Raw genomic sequence first — 17,469 nt, forward strand, 5'->3', positions numbered from 1 at the left:
AATCAAACATACTTTGCTGGGGATTTACTACTTAATTTAATTGTTTCACTCAAGCCTTCAATATCACAGAAAGTAGGCTGGAATTTTAATGACTTTTCTACTACTACTACTGAACAATGCCTGCTATATTTATGTAGTGAACTGCCTGAAATAACTTTCAGACTCAGTAACAGTTTGTAAATCATTCTCTCCTAGTTACCGGCAGAAAATAAAGACATCAACTCCCAGAATGCTTTGCTTTTTTTCTACGGCCGTTTGTCCAACTGTTAAATGTGTCCGTGTGGAAACTCTGATATTTCGCCGGTATTTCGTTTGTTTTGGGTGACGACGCGCGTGATGGTCTGTCTGTAATTCCGTCACATGCTAACAGTGCGTTATAATTTCAGGTTGCAGAGTAATGTTAAAAGCGCCGTCCATTTTTAATTGGACATTATCAGCTTCTCACTTTAGTAAACCAATGTGAACAGATAATTGCTAGTGTTAAATTACGCTAAATTAAGCTCGGTTAGCATGCTCTTTAACGTTACCATTTGCTAGCTAGCTAAGTTAGCTAAGATAAGTACCTCAGCTTTTGCAAAGTAAGGATAGTAAAGAATGAAGAAACTTCGTTTCTGTCAGTTTTGCGGTTCATGGAAAGGTTTTTAATAATACCTAACCTATGCTTTTTCAACCGGAGAGGTGGTCTGAGAGATGAAGAAAGAAGGTTAACTTTAAATGTGGACAGTGTTGGCTTGAAAGCTTACAGGGTCATGACTAATCTGGTCACCCTTGAGTGCAGGTTCCCTCCCGATTGGATTAGGGATTTCACATTTCCACAGACCGGGGCAAGAAGCTTTAGGCTAAGTATTCCGAGTGTGTATGCGATGTCAGTTCTTGCGTGCTGAAGCAAAGACTTTCAAGGTTCTCTTTAGACACCATCTGTAGAACAGAATTGGACTAAATGCGCCATTAATCTGTGTTTCTTCTTTTGAATTGACATACAGGAAAAGCATGGACCTAGGAAAAGCCAAACTTTTGAGGACTGGATTAAATACTCTGCACCAAGCCATTCACCCTGTACATGGGATAGCCTGGACTGATGGGAGACAGGTTTGCCTCACTTCCTTCTACTATGTCAGTGGTGAACCCAAATTCGGTGACACTAATGTCATTGGACAGTTTGAACATGTCTTTGGACTTTTCTGGGGACCTCTATGTTGCTCTGGTTCTCCTGCTCTGCTTGCTGTGCAGCACAAGAAGCACGTCACGGTGTGGCAGCTTCAGTTGAGCGCCCTGGAGCAGAACAAACTGTTATGCACTCAGACATGTGAAATGAGTGAGCCTTTCCCACTGCTCTCTCAGGGCTGTGTGTGGCATCCCAGACTAGACATTTTGGCTGTTCTGACCAAGCGAGATGCCTCTGTTCTGTTTTCTGTGCGTGTGGATAACCGGCGAGTGAAGGCAGACATCCGGGGCAGCGGTCTGATCCACTGTGCATGCTGGACTAAAGATGGAACCCGGTTGGTGGTCGCCATCGGCAGTGCTCTTCATTCCTACATATGGAATGACATCCAGAAGAGCTTGGTGGCTTGCTCCTTTTGCCCAATTTTTGATGTTGGTGGCTATATCTGTGCTATTGAGTCTACAGATGAGGCTCAGGTAGCTGTTGCCACTGAACTGCCGCTGGACAAAATCTGTGGGCTTAATGCAGGCATTGCCTTCGACTTGCCAACTGAGTCTGAGCTGTTGTCCTCTCAGCAGTCCCCAGTTGTGATGGTGGATGAAGATGTTTCTGTGGAGTCTAGGAGAAGGTCATTTGATTCTGAGCGATCACTGCCTCTAGGGTTCCTTTCATCCTCTGGTCCCATCGACCTTACGAACATTTTGGCTAAGCACAGGAAATCGGACCCCAGCCCTCTCATTCACTTAAGACGACGGGATCACTTGACAGGAACAGGTCAAGACTCATCTCATTTGATTTTGGTGAAGTATGAGCGGAAGGTCACCTCCACCAGGAAGGTAAGCATCCCTGGCATCCTGGTCCCTGACATCATTGCCTTTGACCCCCGAGGGAGCACCGTAGCAGTGGCTTCCAACACCTGCAATATGGTGCTGGTCTACTCCATCATGGCATCCTCCATGCCCAATGTTCAGCAGATTCATCTACAGAAGAATGAGAGACCTAAAGGCTTGTGTTTCATCAGCAGCAAGATGATGCTGCTCATGGTCGGCCGGCAGAGGTCCAACGATCCAGCCTTCCTTCCATCTTCAAACACAGACAAATATGTCCTGAGGCTCACAGCTAAAGAGCTTTTGTTTGATGAGGACACAACTTCTCCAATTGTACAAAAGCCTGAGTCTCCTTGTAATTTCGTTGGGGTTAGGAGGCATTCCGAGAACTTCTCTAAAGATCTCGCGGTAAAGGATCTTGTCCTGCCAGGAGGCTCAGTAATCCACTCCCCAAACAGCAGGAGGAAGCTGATTGAGGAGTTGCGCAGCTCAGAGCCCAGTCCGGTGCCAAGCTCAGCTGACTTCTCAGACAGAGCCACGTCCAGCACCTCCTCTATTACTGTGGAAAACTACGACATGGATCATATCAGTCGCTTGGCCACACTAGCAGTAGCTGGCCAGGCTAGCCGTGAATCCAGTCGACCATGTTCTCCGCGATATGAGCCTTCAGAAAAGCTGTTCTCTGATCCTCCTGTGCCACAGAACAGCTGTCTTACAAAAGAAAAGAGTCTGGAGCAGCTTACACACAACATGGAGAGGTTATTTTCCCGCTTTGATGAGGTGAGGCAATGCCTCACAGAAGTCAAAGACTTCACTCAGAATGGAAGAAAAGCCATTATCAATTACCCAGCTGCCTGTGAGCCGCAGTATGTCTACGTTACATGTCAGGTATGAAGTTAATAACTGCGTTTGCAAGTAAGGATAGTTGGAATGTTCTAGTAAACAATGAATGACACTGTTATTTGAGCTTTAAGCATAACTTGTCATGACTGATTTCATGTTTAGCAGCACACTACATTTCTCATTTGAGGGACGGCACTATCAGTTCTGTGGCCATTGCCAACAGATTGACTTGGCTTTCTTTGACCTTCAAACGGCTTGTCTGAGGTGGTCAGTTAGACTTAATTTATATCCACTGAGGCTTTTGTGTGGTGCGGTCTTATGTGAAAACATATACACATTGTAATCCTAAGTAGTCCATACTTTATTGCACCCTACTAAACAGTGGCTTATCAAAATGCTTGCTTATCTGTTCTCAGCCACTGCCCTAAATGCTTATTAACAGTTGGAAGTCAACATTCACACATTATTTCCCTCCCTTCTCCAACAGAAGCAGCTGTCAGAGAATGTGTACACAGACGAGAGAAGACCAGTGCTGTTGTGCGAGGGAAGGCTTAACCTGCAAGTAGTTCAGGAACTCTTCAGCTTGACCGTTGTGGAGATGATGCATGGTATGTCCGCAGTATTACTGTGTTTTATATTCACGAGTCTTTTTTTTTCCTTAAGCAGTAATTAAATCCATATTAAGATTTATCACATTAGCTTCTTATTCAGCATTGCAAGGCATAAACAAGGGGCTTGATTAGGTGCCCGGAAAGTTGTTGGCATGCAAAACATTTTTGATGACCTGCTGGCTGAAGCTGATGAATTTTCCACACTGGTAAACAAATCATTTTGCAGAATTGTCAGGATAATTAGTTAGGCTTACTTAGGCAGCCTGATTTTCAGAATAGTACACTGCAATTAATTTTGTTATGCACAAAGTTAGGGTACGATTGAAATTAATTTTTTTCTTAAGACTTTTACAAGCCATTTGACTGCAGATAATTGGCAGTGACTGAAATAGATGGTGATTATGGGCCTAAATCCAATTGAAGGTTTAAGTCAGATTAAAGCCTCACTTGTGACGTGCATCTTTGTAGATTATGTATGCTGAGACCAGCCTAACACCTGATATTTATGCGTGACCTCAGTTTATAGTACATGATTTATGCGTTAGAACTTTATACAAAGGCACTTACAAAATAAATGGAATGAGTCTTGAATGGCAGGAATAGTAAAATATATTTTAAAACTGATCAGTTTTGCTATGATTTTAATGGTCTGCTCATATGTCTTTTAAAGAATTATTGCGTTTAAGACTAAGATTATGTTACTGGCATTTAAGAAGTGTATCCGCCTTCTTCCAGGACCAATGTGGATTATCCTAGTGGCTGATGCTGACGGACTTGTACCGCTTACCTTCAAGCACAAGGAGGAGCTCACGGTACGGAGTGCAACAAGGAAGGCACCCTTTAAATCCTTTAGTATTGCTGATGATGTATTTCCTGAAAATGCTCCTAACACAGAAAAATGATTTCCTCTCAAATGTGTTTGAGGATGAAGATTTACTGGACATCATGTTAAAAGGCTTAGGTTTAAGACAATGCCTCACAATTCATGTTTACAAGGCGCTAGTGGCTTTTCTGTAGTGCTGCCTTTGTGAATCTGTGTATATGCAGTGTAAGACCAATACAATCAACTATATTTTTGTATTTCTGAAAGAATGTAATTGAGTGCCTGCTTTAATGGTTTTCTACTGTTAGTCTAAAGCCTGTAATGCATCTATTATATATAGATATATTAGTGTTTTAAATCATAAATGTCTGTATTTGTAGAGATTTAAATGAAGTCAGGCATGTGGTGCATAAATGCATGTATCCATAAGTTAATGTCCTTGATAGCAATTAATGTATCCAATAGTTTGGATGTATGAATCCAAATCTTTCTCAGTTCTATGCACTGTGAACCACAACCTGCTTCTAACAAATGAACACCAAATGAAATCAGGTTCATTAAAATCATTTATTATTTATTATTATATTCTTGGTGTATAATAAGTCCCTTATATATTACAGGGTAATAACTCAGTACCATTTTATGATCCACTTATGATTCTCCAATACTGTATTGTGCATTGACCTTGGCATTGACAGAGACCCTCAAGCTATATCTTACCAGCACCAAAATATATATTTTTTATTAAGCATTTAATCAAACCATTCAATAATCTTAACATCTAAGACCTATTACATCCCATTATAGCTTACTTCAAGGAAAAAAAGAGAGATACATTACATTCATTTATATAAATTAGGTACAGCATATTGTATATACTCAATGCAGCTACATTACAACTTCATGTGAAAATACAGAAACAAAATGAAATGTTTACTTCAAAACATAATCAGTTAGTTTTGTCACAGTGTAATGTACACTAACACGTCTCATCCCAGGGCCAGGCTGGAATCTACATCTGTGCTGTTTGAAGAGCCTATGCGCTGTTCAGGTCTTCTCTGAGAGATCTGCAGTTTATGGTCTGATTTCTGTGGGGAAAAAATAAAATTAATTAGGCTCAGGTGCAGTTCTTATCATAAATTTACATACCCCTGGCTGATTTTGATATTTACCTACAAAAAATATATCAATCATAATAATAAATGAGATTGCACAGTCAAAGGTTAGGCCTATTAAAGGGAATTCCACCCATTTTTCAAAAGTTCGGTAAAATAATAATAAATGCTAAAATCATGAGTGATAACCTTAAAATAATGTTTTGACCTGCACTGTAAAAAAAGTCAAAAGGTAAGGTAAAAGTTGGCATTGTAAGGAAAAATAGCACCAAAAGAAAACTTATTTTTCAGATTTACCACTGTTTTACCATCATCAGCATCACACATAAGACACCATGTATCACCACCACTGTAAAGAAATCTATATCGTTAAATTCCTCCACAGGATACCTTTTCATATCAGATCATTCTAAATGACTGGTTAAACCTCAACCATTAAATTATGCAGAAATGGTAATAAATTGGTTGATTTTCCAATTTAATACACATTCAAGTATAGTGAGATGTGCCTTTTCCAACTGTAATGAGTGTATGCATGTGAATGTGCCGGATACTAAGTCATTTGAGACCCAGAATTAGGAAAAGATTATAAAATATTCAAAAATGCCAATCAATGCTATTCAAAGTCTGAAAAATCAAAAAGTAGAAGAAATGTGTTTGTGTGGATTCCAAACCATGATTTCTGAGAAAACAGTCAGAAACATAGTATTATAAGCAAAAAAACCCACAAGCAACTTTGGCTCAGATACTGGCTTCTCTGAAACTAATTGGTGTGGCTGTTTTGGAACATACAATAAGGATATACAGGAGTAATTTAGAGTTGACACAAAAATCTAACTTTAGGGTCACAACCATAAATGTTACATTGGAAAAGGAGTTAACAAGGTCCTTGGCAAGAAACATATCATCCCTAACATTAAGGAGGTTGGTGGACCTTTGCTGTTTTAGAGGCACAGGAACTTTGATGAAAATTGATGATAAAGTAAATGCAGCAGATTAGGAAAAAACCTTGGAAGCTGAGCATGGAGTGTAGTTGGACTGCAGACCAGGCCAAGTTGACCCTTGATTGGCTGCATTGGAATGATGAACATTGGAATGATGAGGTTCAGATGAACCTCAAACACATGCAAGGAGGCTTTTTTGCCAAGAAGTGTGTGCAGCTTTACCACCTAAGGAAATTAAGGCACTCTTTCACAACCGTCACAAAAGGCTGCAAGCTCTCATTGATGCCCAAGGGAGCAGCACATGATCTTAAGATCCAAGGCAATGTAGAATTTGAATGTGTTATTACTTTCTTAGTTAGCATTACTGCAGTATATGCAAATTTCTGTTATGAAAAAGAAATGTATTTTACATGGCCACTCATTTCTAAAAATGGTAAATATCTTACAGAATCAGCCAGAGGTATGCAGAACTGTACTTTTTTTTCCTGCACCAATGTCCAAGTGTCTTATAAGGATGCGAAAGAATAGCACAGAAAACTATTAGACTTTTTCTTTTACTGCTGAAAGAAAACATTGTATCTCCAAAGTCATAACCTTATGACGGAATGGAAAAAGGTTCCTAAAATATCAAGATGAAGTAGCATCCACATTTTTTTTGTTCTGTTCATCATGATATGTGAACATGCAGTAGGTATGTAGTTCACCTGAGCTCCTCCAGGGCAAGTTTGTTTTGCAGTCTCACATCTTCGCTGATGGGGTACAGCAAGAGTATCATCAGGCCTGTGATGATAAAGGCTACTGGGGCCGCGCCAATCAAGAGCTTTAGAGTGTATGCTACTGCCTGAGGCTGTCTGCATGCTCCTGTGTCATAGCCAGCAAACCTACAGCACAGGCAAGACAATAATTACTGTGAGTATAATTGAGGACAAGAAAAACACTGGGCTAGAGGCCTGGTATAATGTATAAGGCCCCTTAAAATAACCCTATTGCTTAATTACAAGGGATAAAAAGGTAAATTATGTGTTTTTACAGAACGCACTCTAAACACAGCGTAGACACTCCCAGAGAGATCCCTGCTGCGAACTTGGTGAAGAAAACGTAGAAGGAGTAGAAGATTGCCTCATGGCCCTTTGAGTTGCGGTTTGCCAGTCTGAAGTCATCCACTACGTCTGGTAACATTGACCTGGGCAAAAAGTGAAACAGCATGAGGAGGAGGAGTCTCAGATATAATTTCTCGTATTATGATATGTTCAGATAGTCATCATAAACTCATGAATTTCTGAGTTCACCACAAGGAAGTTGCACTTCAGTGCCTGACAAAATTGTAAATACAAGTAGTTCATGCAGGCTCCATGCTTTTCCATGAGTTGACGCGTGACATATCACCTGACAGTACATTCTCTTGTACCCCATGTGTCAAACACCAGATCTGCCACACAGTCGTATCTGGCCCACAAAGCATTTTAATTTTCTATTAATATTAGTCCTTTTCTCAGTGTGCTGCACTACAGTCTCCAGCATGCACTGCAACATAATGTGCTCTGACTCTCCAACCCCAACAACCGTCTATGGGACAGCAGTTACGCCTCATTTTTACACAATTCTGCACAATCCCACACTAGTCATATCACCAAAATGCATTTCAACTGCAGGTCAACCAATATAAACACTTAACTTTAGCTTAGCAGCTCAGAAATGAAATGCAGCAAAGAAAAGATGCCAGGTATCTAGTCCAAGCAGTTTAAAAGACACCTGAATATTTCATATTCAAATATTTGAATATTTCAAGTATTCATGTAATATTTTAAAGTCTACAAGTACCTGTATTTCACGATTGAAGTTTTTGCATATTTTGAATAAACAGTTTGAATGGGCAGTTTGGGTTAAAGCACAACATTAATGAAAATATTTTTTTCTCTGGAGTACAGATTTGATGCGATTTTTTAATATGGTCCTTTTACTGGTTAAGTTTGACAACACTGTCTTATGTGAGCACAGCAGACCAAGCTGATGTTTTACTAGTTGCTGATGTCAACCAAAATGCAATATTTGTTAGATACAATTTGATGATGTGGTAATTATGTTTTCAAGCTCACTTAAAATGGACTGATGCATAGTGAAAATGTGCATTATGGCCTGATGTGTCAGTCTTTTACATTGTTAATGGAAACAATGGATGTGAACTTCAGCCAAAGACCATCCTGACTGTTACCAGCAAAAAGTTCAAAAGCCAGGGTTTCTTATAGTATGGTGTATATGTCAGCCCATGGCATGGGAAACGTGCATATCTGTGAAGGCGCCTTTAAACAGAAAGATAAATACACATTTTGGAGCAACGTCTGCTGCCTTCTATACGTCTTTTTCCGAGGTGCCCATGCTTATCTCAGTGCTGCAATGCCAGGCCATATTCCAGTTACAACAGTGTGGCTGAATAACAGATTGTGTGTTCTACAGTCCAGACTTGTCTACCACTGGAAACACATTGTGCATTATGAAGTACAAAATACAACAGAAGCCCCAAAATCACGTGCAGCTTAATAGTTACATAACAGAACGACAGAAATTCCACCTTCAGAGCTGGATTATTGGTGTCTTCATTCCTTAAAAGATTATTGTTAAAAGGTGATGTATAATAAAACTTCTGTCATAATGCAGAAGCACAGTGCAAGCATCACATTTGGAATGAGTGCATTTTAAAGATAGAGCACTCCGGATTTACTAATCACTGCTTTCTCTTTTTATTAGCACTGCAAATATTGAACTTGGACTTACTGCAGTGGACTATACAATTTCTTAACTGTTTACACTGTCTCATTCTCGTTTTCATATTCATTCACTGTGAAAACCTACTGAATGCCAGACTTGAATTAAGACACAAACGGTTTTTAGTATGTAGTAAGGAGGTATGCAGAGGGCAATTGTAGTGAGGAATAAAACTGACCCTCCTGAATCATCATGTAAGTCTACTCATGGGGTAGTAAGAGCTGTGATTAGTTTGAAATTGGAAGCTTCTTCATAGCAGGGATGTTAAACTCAGCACAGTTTTTGGCGATTTCCCTGCAAAATGATCACCAAACTGCTAAGACGCTAGCAGAGGACCAGAGTTAGTAGGGCCTTCTAAACAGTGCTCCTCTCTGTTTTTTGTGTTTGGTTTAGTCTCTGTCTACATTTTTGTTGTGTTCCCTCTTCTCACATGCCTGAGATGGTTATTCAGCATTCTGTTGTCCCTGATTACTTGACCAGTGTGTGTTTGAAGCTGGAACAGAATTAGAATGTGGGCTGGAACTGGACAGACCGAAAAGCCCTGCCATAAAGAAAGTAACCACAGAGGGGCACCATAGAGAGATCACCGCTGATACAACCCATCGCTGCTTTCCCTGCTCCATCATTTAATTTGGGCTTCCTGTTTTACTGTGTGAGCATACAGTTCATAATTCATCCAAGTGTCTTCGTTAGGTCAAGGCAGTTTAAAGAACTAAAACTGTAAATATAAAAATATATAAATAAACCTTTAACTTTAAAACGTAGTGTTTCCCACACCTCAGAAATAAACCTTGGGGAGCCTCACAGTGGCAGGTATTCCAACATATATGGAAACTCATCTTGATATTATTCTTGCTTAATTGCTTTATCAAATAAGACATGCATGGCTCATAATGTAAGTATGAGGCACTGAACCACAGAAATGTTAGTCTCACAGGGTTAAACCCAAACTAAAACACATTTAAAGTTTGTTGTACTTGACAAAGTCACTTCACAAATGATCAGTGTAAATACAAAATCCTTTAACCTATAAAAAGGTTTTATAACAATAGTTTCATTCATAGTGCATTCCTAACCGTATTTTTAGGATTTTTTCAAATACAGTTTTACAAACAGTAAATGTGAGTTACTGATATATTGTGTTGTCCTTTGGAAAAAAATTAAACAGACAATATTAAGGTTTTGTAAAATTAGTAGCATAACCTGTGCTACATGTGTAAATACTATTACTGCTGTTACTATTACTAATGACACGATCCTGTGAAAAAAAGATTTAACTTTAAAAAAAGTGAGTAGGCAGGCTGCCTTAAAACATTTTACAATTTTACTTAAAACATTGAGCTTGGCTGTCAGAAACAAAACCTTATATCTTATTCTACATCATCTTGGACCATTTCTCTGGTCAGTTTGTCATATTTAGACATAGTTTAAATGGCAGCTGCCATTTTTGAACATGTAAAAAAAAAAACAGAGAGAGAAGAATGACCAAAGGTTTTGCTCAGACAGAGACCAAATTTTTATGTTACAGTTGTGACCTGAATTACGGTGTCTTAACATGCTGAGTAGCCTGCAGCCGTTTAACATACTCACCATGGTAAAAGTAGTGATGCAGCTACACTGAGTCCAGAAGACACAGCAACCACATACGCCACCACCAGGTTAGGAATGAACACCAGCATCACCGTGAAGGGCATGATCCACTGCACACGCACAAGATCAGCATTAGACTCATCACACTGTTTGTGTCTGTAAAAATGTTTTCTGGTTAACCCCTAAAACAAAAGCTTTGTTATCTTAAGCATTGATTGATTCAGTAATCATTATAACTATAATAGTATAGCAGTACAAAACTATAATATTATATATGTTTAAATATCTAATGTTTAAGTTAATCAGAAGTATGGCCCCATGTGTATATGGAGATTAAAATATTCTAGCACCTACAGTTAATGCATGCAATAAATACAGACAAACAGTAAGTATAGGACTAACTGGGCAGATGTACAGACTCCAGCAGCAATGATTGGCATAAATAGACAGTACTCTTTTTGTCCACAGTGTGGCACTGTACATTGATAAGTACACTAGATTTAAAGAACCAGTGGCTGAAGAAGGCAGAGATGCACAATGAGGTAGACTAACGGTTACCGTAATGCCGCAGAATGCCGCTGTCTTCTTGCCAAACTTCTGCAGGAACCACTGCCAGAAAGGGATGCTCACAGCTGCAGACATCTGGAGAGTGGGCGACAGGGCGTGCTTAAAACAATACATAAGAGCCTTTTGGACTGAAGTCCAAAAGCAAATAAATTGTATACAATCAATCATCTCCCTCATACAGGATGCAGGACCAATGTCCTTGAAACCCTGCAAGATACTTTGTACTTTAAATGTAAATACTTTGTAAATTCATTAGATATTTACGTCCAAAAGTATCTGCACACCTTTTAATTTGTGAATTCAGCTACATTAAGGTGCACCCATTGCTGACACAGGCATGATATAAGCTCTATAGAAGAGCATTTCCAGTGGAATGGGGTGAACTGGAGCAGCCGCACATGAGGTCACTGTCCAAAGCCAAGAGTCAGCATTAGGATCAGTGAAGCTGTGTTCTTTGAAGTAATGGAGTCTCATCCAGTAACCTTGGGATGAGTCAGAGTGATGTTTGTGATCCAGAATAAACATCCAATATTCCAATATTCGAGTCGTGAAAAAGTATTCAGATTCCTCAGTTGTTGCATCAGATCCTCATACAAAATGTAATGTGAGGAGAACATGAGGAAACACTGCTCATTTATTGAAGGAAAAAAGATATGTATATCACTGAACAAGTAAATGCACCATATGTTTAATAATTAACTGTGCCACCTTGATCAGCAACAGCCGCAATCACATGCTGTCTGGAGACCCGTCTTCCTCATCACTGTGGCGGATTTTTGGACAACTCTTCTTTGCAGAATTGTTTGATTCAGGAGGGTTTTTGAGCATTTACTGCCCTTTTAAAGTCCTGTCACAGCATCTAATAAAACCTTAATTTAGTTTCTTTTGAGCTTGCTCTTGCTTTGGATCATTGTCCTGCTGTATAATGTGTATGAGTTTAAGCTTCAGATTACAGACCAATGACAGGACATTCTCCTCTAGGATTTTCTAATACTAAGGTGAATTCATCTTTCAGTCAGTTATGTCACCCAGGCCCTAAAGCAGCAAAACATCCAAAGACCATCATACTACCACCACCGTGTTTGACTGTTGGCATGAACTTAATGAATGTGGAATGCTGTGTTGGCTGCACACTAGATGTAACGGGATCCTGGTCTTCCATAAAGTTTCACTTATGACTTATAAGTTCACAGATCAATACTCCAAGACTTGGGGGTCATCAAGGTGTCTTCTGGCAAAGGTGATTCAAGCCTTTATGTTATAGCAGCAATGGGGGGACAAACTCCCTATGACTACCCTTCATTTCAGAAGCAACTTTTGCATGAGCAGGTATCTACTAACTTTTTGACATATAGCGTATGCTGATCACTAAGACCACTCCATTCAGTAAGACCATTGTTTCATTCAAATGAATGTGCTGTGAATGTGATGAGCACTCACCAGAATTGTCAGCACTATATTCTGAAAGTGATCTCGAAGGTCCACTGCATATGTGCAGAACAGCACAAAGTTGCTCTGCACCAGCTGCAAAAGTAACAGTTGGTATTATAAGAAAACCCCTTTGTTCAGGAAGGAAGCAGTTCTACTCTATGCTGCGTGACTTCATGATTAAGCAGACCTGCAGAGCTCAATGCTAAGACTTCATTTAAAGCAATATCTCAAGCATGAAAAGAATGCTTGAAGAATGAATGCTTGTGGCTATTGCTGTAGCATCCATTCATGTCTTAAAGAAGCTCCTTCTGCAGCAAGACCTCACTGTGAACACTCTTCACTGATCAAATAAATATTGAATGTAAGCTCTTTACCTGGATGGCCACAGATATAAAGAGGAAAGCTGCTGTGAGCGTCAGATACGGTCCATGTTTCATCACAAGCACAAAGCCTTTATGGAAAGGAATGGGCTTCTCCGTCTTCGGCGCATAGGGATCTAAAAAAAATAATAAAAAGTGTGGATTTGCATTTTTTCACCTGTAAATACATTCTTAAAAATAGTGGTTTAGTTGCTGTGGAATGTTTGTATTATATGGAGGTTATTTAAACTTTAAAAAAAAAGGTTCTTCACATTTGCACAAGTCATTTATAATATCTACTGACAGGTTTTTTAGAGAACCAAAAGTGGATCCTCTATAACATTGCTCCAAAGAACCTTTGAGTGTATTATATTAATTAATATATCTGCTGTTGCCACTTGCAAAAATGTCTTAGTGTATCAGCAATGTAATAATTATACTAATATTCAACATATAATAATGTATGCATGACTTATGATTATTATTATTAGTAGTAGTAATAGTAGTAGTATTATAATCAATACTACTAATAATATAACCAATAATAACAGCCATGTAATTAAATGCATGCAATGTCCTCAAAGCTAGCACTTACCATCCCTCTCTTTGACTCCTAGGAACATCACCACTGTACAAATTAGAAACAGTCCTCCTATCACTCCTGCAGCTATCATGTACACCTCCTTCTGTGAGGAGAGAGGAAAATTTGAAACAGTTGTTATTATCTTATGCAGACTAAATTATTCTGAGAATAAACAATTCACTTCATAATGTTCCTCAAATAAATACCCCAAAACACAACAAAAAATCTTGGTGTTTTTTCTCACTTCCACAGTTTCTTATTTTAAGAGTTACTCAAAATGTTATATGCATTTTTAACACTCAGGTGAATCCTATAACAGCAGAGCAAAGCACTATGGTAATTCTTCTTACATAGAAAGCACATTTGTCAAGGGAATCCAGTGCAAACCTTTAAGTGCAGTGTTCTGTAAATAACACAAAGTTGCACTCAAGTAAATCATCCATTGAACCAAATGCATCCTTTAGGATTACACTGAAAAGAACCGTTTTCACTGTTACTGGTGGGTATTACAATTAACTGGGAGCTGAATGTAGAGAAAAGCTGTAATGTGAAAGTATAACAAGCTGTCTGTGATGACAGAAGATAACAAAAAATGGAGTATTTCTGAGGTACTGTTTAATTGAAACCTATGTAAGATGTTTTCGTGTCTACTTTTCTTGAGGCAAAATATGTTTCAAAAGCGTTGGAATGCAGGGCATTTTGAAACTGAACTGTTTTAGGAATTCTGTTTAAGCAGTCACTAGTTTAAGGCAAGTACTAGACAAGACACCATGCTGTATGGCCTTGTGAACTTAGACCAAATTAGCTGGAACCCCCAAATAGAGGAACTTTTCAATTTATTACCCTCAAACAGGAACTGCTCTGCCCTAAACAATCTCGGACTTGTTTGCTATTTTTCCATGCACTGCAGCAAAGCGCTTCATTACTCATCCAGATCAAACAGAGGCCTGTTTTGGAGGGCTTGGCTGGGGCACCCAAACAAGCGCACCGCCCTGTTCCTGGGCCGCAGAGGAATGCGCAGTGGCTACAGAAGGCAATAGCGTGGAGGACCCAGATCCAACCGCCCCGGCAGGGTTTACCCAAAGCCAAGCGTGCTGGTGAGACATGGAGGGATGCTCCAAATAGCTGTGGCTCCCCATGCTGATGCACGAATGATTTTTTGTTCCCCAAAAACATCAACGTCAGCCACAGGAGAGCCTCAGGGTTTGTTGGCCCACTCTCACTTCCAGTATGGCTGCCTAAGGAGGTGGGTGACACACTGAAAATAGACACCCTCACTCCCTAAACCAAGCATACTTGTTTGTTCTAGGCTCGTTTGATTCTCATGTTTACTATCTCAGGTCAGTTTCTGACGTCTTCACAGAGTGGGTCCTGTCTGTAGGCTCATGACTAAACAGCGAGCAAATGTACTCAGTTTGTTTTCTGGAAGTGGGCTCATCAACTCTGCGGTAACACTTTCATGGTTATAATGCACAGACAGATCACACACGTAAAGATGGAAAATTATGAGATAACCTGGACTGAAGTTTGCCTCCTTAGTTTTGCACTGGAGCTATGAGGCTAACGTTCTAACAAGCAGTGGAAACTTATACTCCCCAAATTAGCACTGTGCAAATTAGCATCATGCATACTTAAATCATCATATACTTTTATTCTAAGTACACTGGGAGCATTTACATTGGTCTATTCATCATGAAATGGTCATACAGTGTAAAGGAGAGTTGCTGTCTTCAAATCATGTGGAAAAACAAAAATAAAAAAAATGGAGTTTTTTGAACCGTGAGAAACTGTTTGTCCATTTCTGTAGAAAACAGTGTGTCATACAGTGTCAGAAACCACATGAGCAAATTTGCTAGCTGACTTTATGCAGTTTGACACCACTGTTTGATAATTTAGACATGCAGTTTGCATGACCCTCACCCTTCATTCCCACACTTGTAAAATCCTAAGGCTTATTGTCCAGTAATTACATTGAAAACAATGCAATGGTTTGTTCTTAACTGCTCATTTAAGGGGTTGAGACAATAACTCTTGTACATATATGTACATACATTCAGACACTGATTGATCAACTACATTTGGGGTAAGAGAGAAATTGTGCAAATGTCATTTTTGGCTGAACTATCGCTTTAACTGTGATAGTGTGATGGCAGTTGCCCCTCAACAAAGGACTGGTTATTTTCATTGTGCAATGTCTTTGATACATACTGCATGTGACAGGAAGTCCTGGGACAGTGCCAGGCTTCTGATGACCTCTGTCCCGCTACTGTTTCCCAAGTGACCCGCTGACACATTGTGATGGCGGCAGTGCTTCAGAGTGTGAGCGCTCGCTACAATCTGGCCCTGGATGGCTGCACCAACCAGCGTGCCCAGAACCTCCATGGTCATACCTGCAGTGGAGAGACATAGAGAGACGATTACAGGTCTTCTGTACAAATGTCTAGTGCCTCTAAAAGCTCACAGAAAGTTATTATGGCAGAGAGGTATATGCAGGTGGTCCCCAAAGAAAAAATGTTCTTTGAATAACTAATATTTTACAATTCAGCATATATATAATTACTAATGAGACTCCTATTAGATTACAGGTTCAGTTTTGGTTTTGGTTAGTAAGTAAATTGGCTTTGTGTTGCAGACATAGTGAGCCCTGCTTCCTATCACCACCACTAGTCTCTCTACAAGTTTCTCTACAATAAACCATTTCACATCAAACTCTGATTGTGTTTGTTTGCACTTCAATTATTCAGGACAATTTTTTTTTATTGGTGAATTATTATTATTATTTTTTTGACATGCTTCAATTCAATGCAAAGCACTTGTAAATGGTTTTCATTGAATTCTTTTAGTGCTGTTCTTGTAGCTCGATTTAAAAGAAAAAGATTTTTTCCAGTCTTGAAAAATGCCATCTACCATTTGCAAAGAATTCTGGATCAATAGAAATCAATAGAAATGAGACAAAATTACTCGAGGGAAAACAGTCTTGTTTCATTTCCATTTAAGGTTCAACTTCCATTTAAAGTTCAGAGCATTTTATGGTTCTGATGTGAAGGTAACACTGCAGAGACACAAGGTTTTGCAAAATGGTGATTTGGTGGCTTTTCAAAGTTTACCCTTGGGTTTGCACATTTAAGGAAGAAAAACTGAGATTACTTTCATTTTCTTCTGTCATGAATTATAATTATTCATAATAGATGCCTTCACCAAATCACAACCCTGAGTTGGGTAGTGTGAGTGTAGCTGAGCAGTAACCTTACGGTAGGCTGTAGCTGAGTCTCGCTCTCGCTGATCTGTGCTCAGGAACATGGTCAGGGCTGAGTAAGGCACGTGGAAACACTGCAGAATACAGAGAGAGAGAGAGAGAGAGAGAGAGAGAGAGAGAATAGCTACTGAGCACTATCATACACTACTGTGCAGGCCTTCTTTGGACTTTGTTAGAATTCTAGATTAAAGACCTCATTTAAAAACAGTATTGACCACTGTGGAAAATAGGACAAGTCGACTGAAGCAGAGTGTTGATAAAATAATGGAAAAGAAGATAAATTCTATGCCAAGCTCTTAGGCAAAAGGTGAAACACAAGGATTAATGAGCATACAGCCTGTCTGTGTGAGAAGACTATAAAAAGAAAAGTAAAGGGTAAAATATATCAAACGTCTCCAAATTAAAGGGGGGCAAAATAAAGTGATGGATGAAAGAGAGTATATAATGTCTTCTGAACAGAGTTTGCATGACAAGCAGCTCAAACAAAATCAAAGCACTGAATAAATCAAATTTTATTGGTGTTTTGTTTTATTCGCCATACAGTTGCATTTTGCTTGATGAAAGAAAATGCAAAAGGCTTAATTTTGCAAAATAC

The 17,469-nt window shown here is 39.3% G+C and overlaps 2 protein-coding genes across 6 annotated transcripts in view; one reads left to right on the top strand and one right to left on the bottom strand.

Moving 5' to 3' along the window:
• The first annotated feature begins 283 nt into the window (after positions 1-283).
• On the top strand, positions 284-4,846 carry LOC108411926 (WD repeat and coiled coil containing). 5 transcript variants are annotated; one of them, XM_017683762.2, is made up of 4 exons: positions 284-339; positions 984-2,877; positions 3,320-3,440; positions 4,179-4,846. In XM_017683762.2, the coding sequence occupies exons 2-4, from the start codon at positions 991-993 to the stop codon at positions 4,343-4,345; spliced, it is 2,175 nt and encodes a 724-aa protein (XP_017539251.1). In that variant the 5' UTR covers positions 284-339; positions 984-990; the 3' UTR covers positions 4,346-4,846. The 5 variants fall into 5 exon arrangements, with proteins under 5 accessions (XP_017539251.1, XP_017539260.1, XP_017539220.1 ...); XM_017683771.2 differs by having other exon boundaries at positions 292-369; XM_017683731.1 differs by lacking the exon at positions 284-339 and adding an exon at positions 376-900.
• Positions 4,820-17,469, bottom strand: part of mfsd2b (major facilitator superfamily domain containing 2B) — a 33,459-nt gene continuing 20,809 nt past the window's right edge. Inside the window, exons 6-15 of the mRNA XM_017683783.1 lie at positions 16,870-16,948; positions 15,827-16,008; positions 13,631-13,721; positions 13,051-13,172; positions 12,686-12,769; positions 11,237-11,320; positions 10,679-10,788; positions 7,365-7,508; positions 7,030-7,206; positions 4,820-5,354 (exon numbers count right to left, since the gene is read on the bottom strand). Coding sequence (XP_017539272.1) covers positions 5,303-5,354; positions 7,030-7,206; positions 7,365-7,508; positions 10,679-10,788; positions 11,237-11,320; positions 12,686-12,769; positions 13,051-13,172; positions 13,631-13,721; positions 15,827-16,008; positions 16,870-16,948 — 1,125 coding nt within the window. The 3' untranslated portion in view covers positions 4,820-5,302. The remainder of the gene's footprint in view (positions 5,355-7,029; positions 7,207-7,364; positions 7,509-10,678; positions 10,789-11,236; positions 11,321-12,685; positions 12,770-13,050; positions 13,173-13,630; positions 13,722-15,826; positions 16,009-16,869; positions 16,949-17,469) is intronic.

Source organism: Pygocentrus nattereri, chromosome 4 (assembly GCF_015220715.1).
Source record: "Pygocentrus nattereri isolate fPygNat1 chromosome 4, fPygNat1.pri, whole genome shotgun sequence".
Lineage (NCBI taxonomy): Eukaryota > Metazoa > Chordata > Actinopteri > Characiformes > Serrasalmidae > Pygocentrus > Pygocentrus nattereri.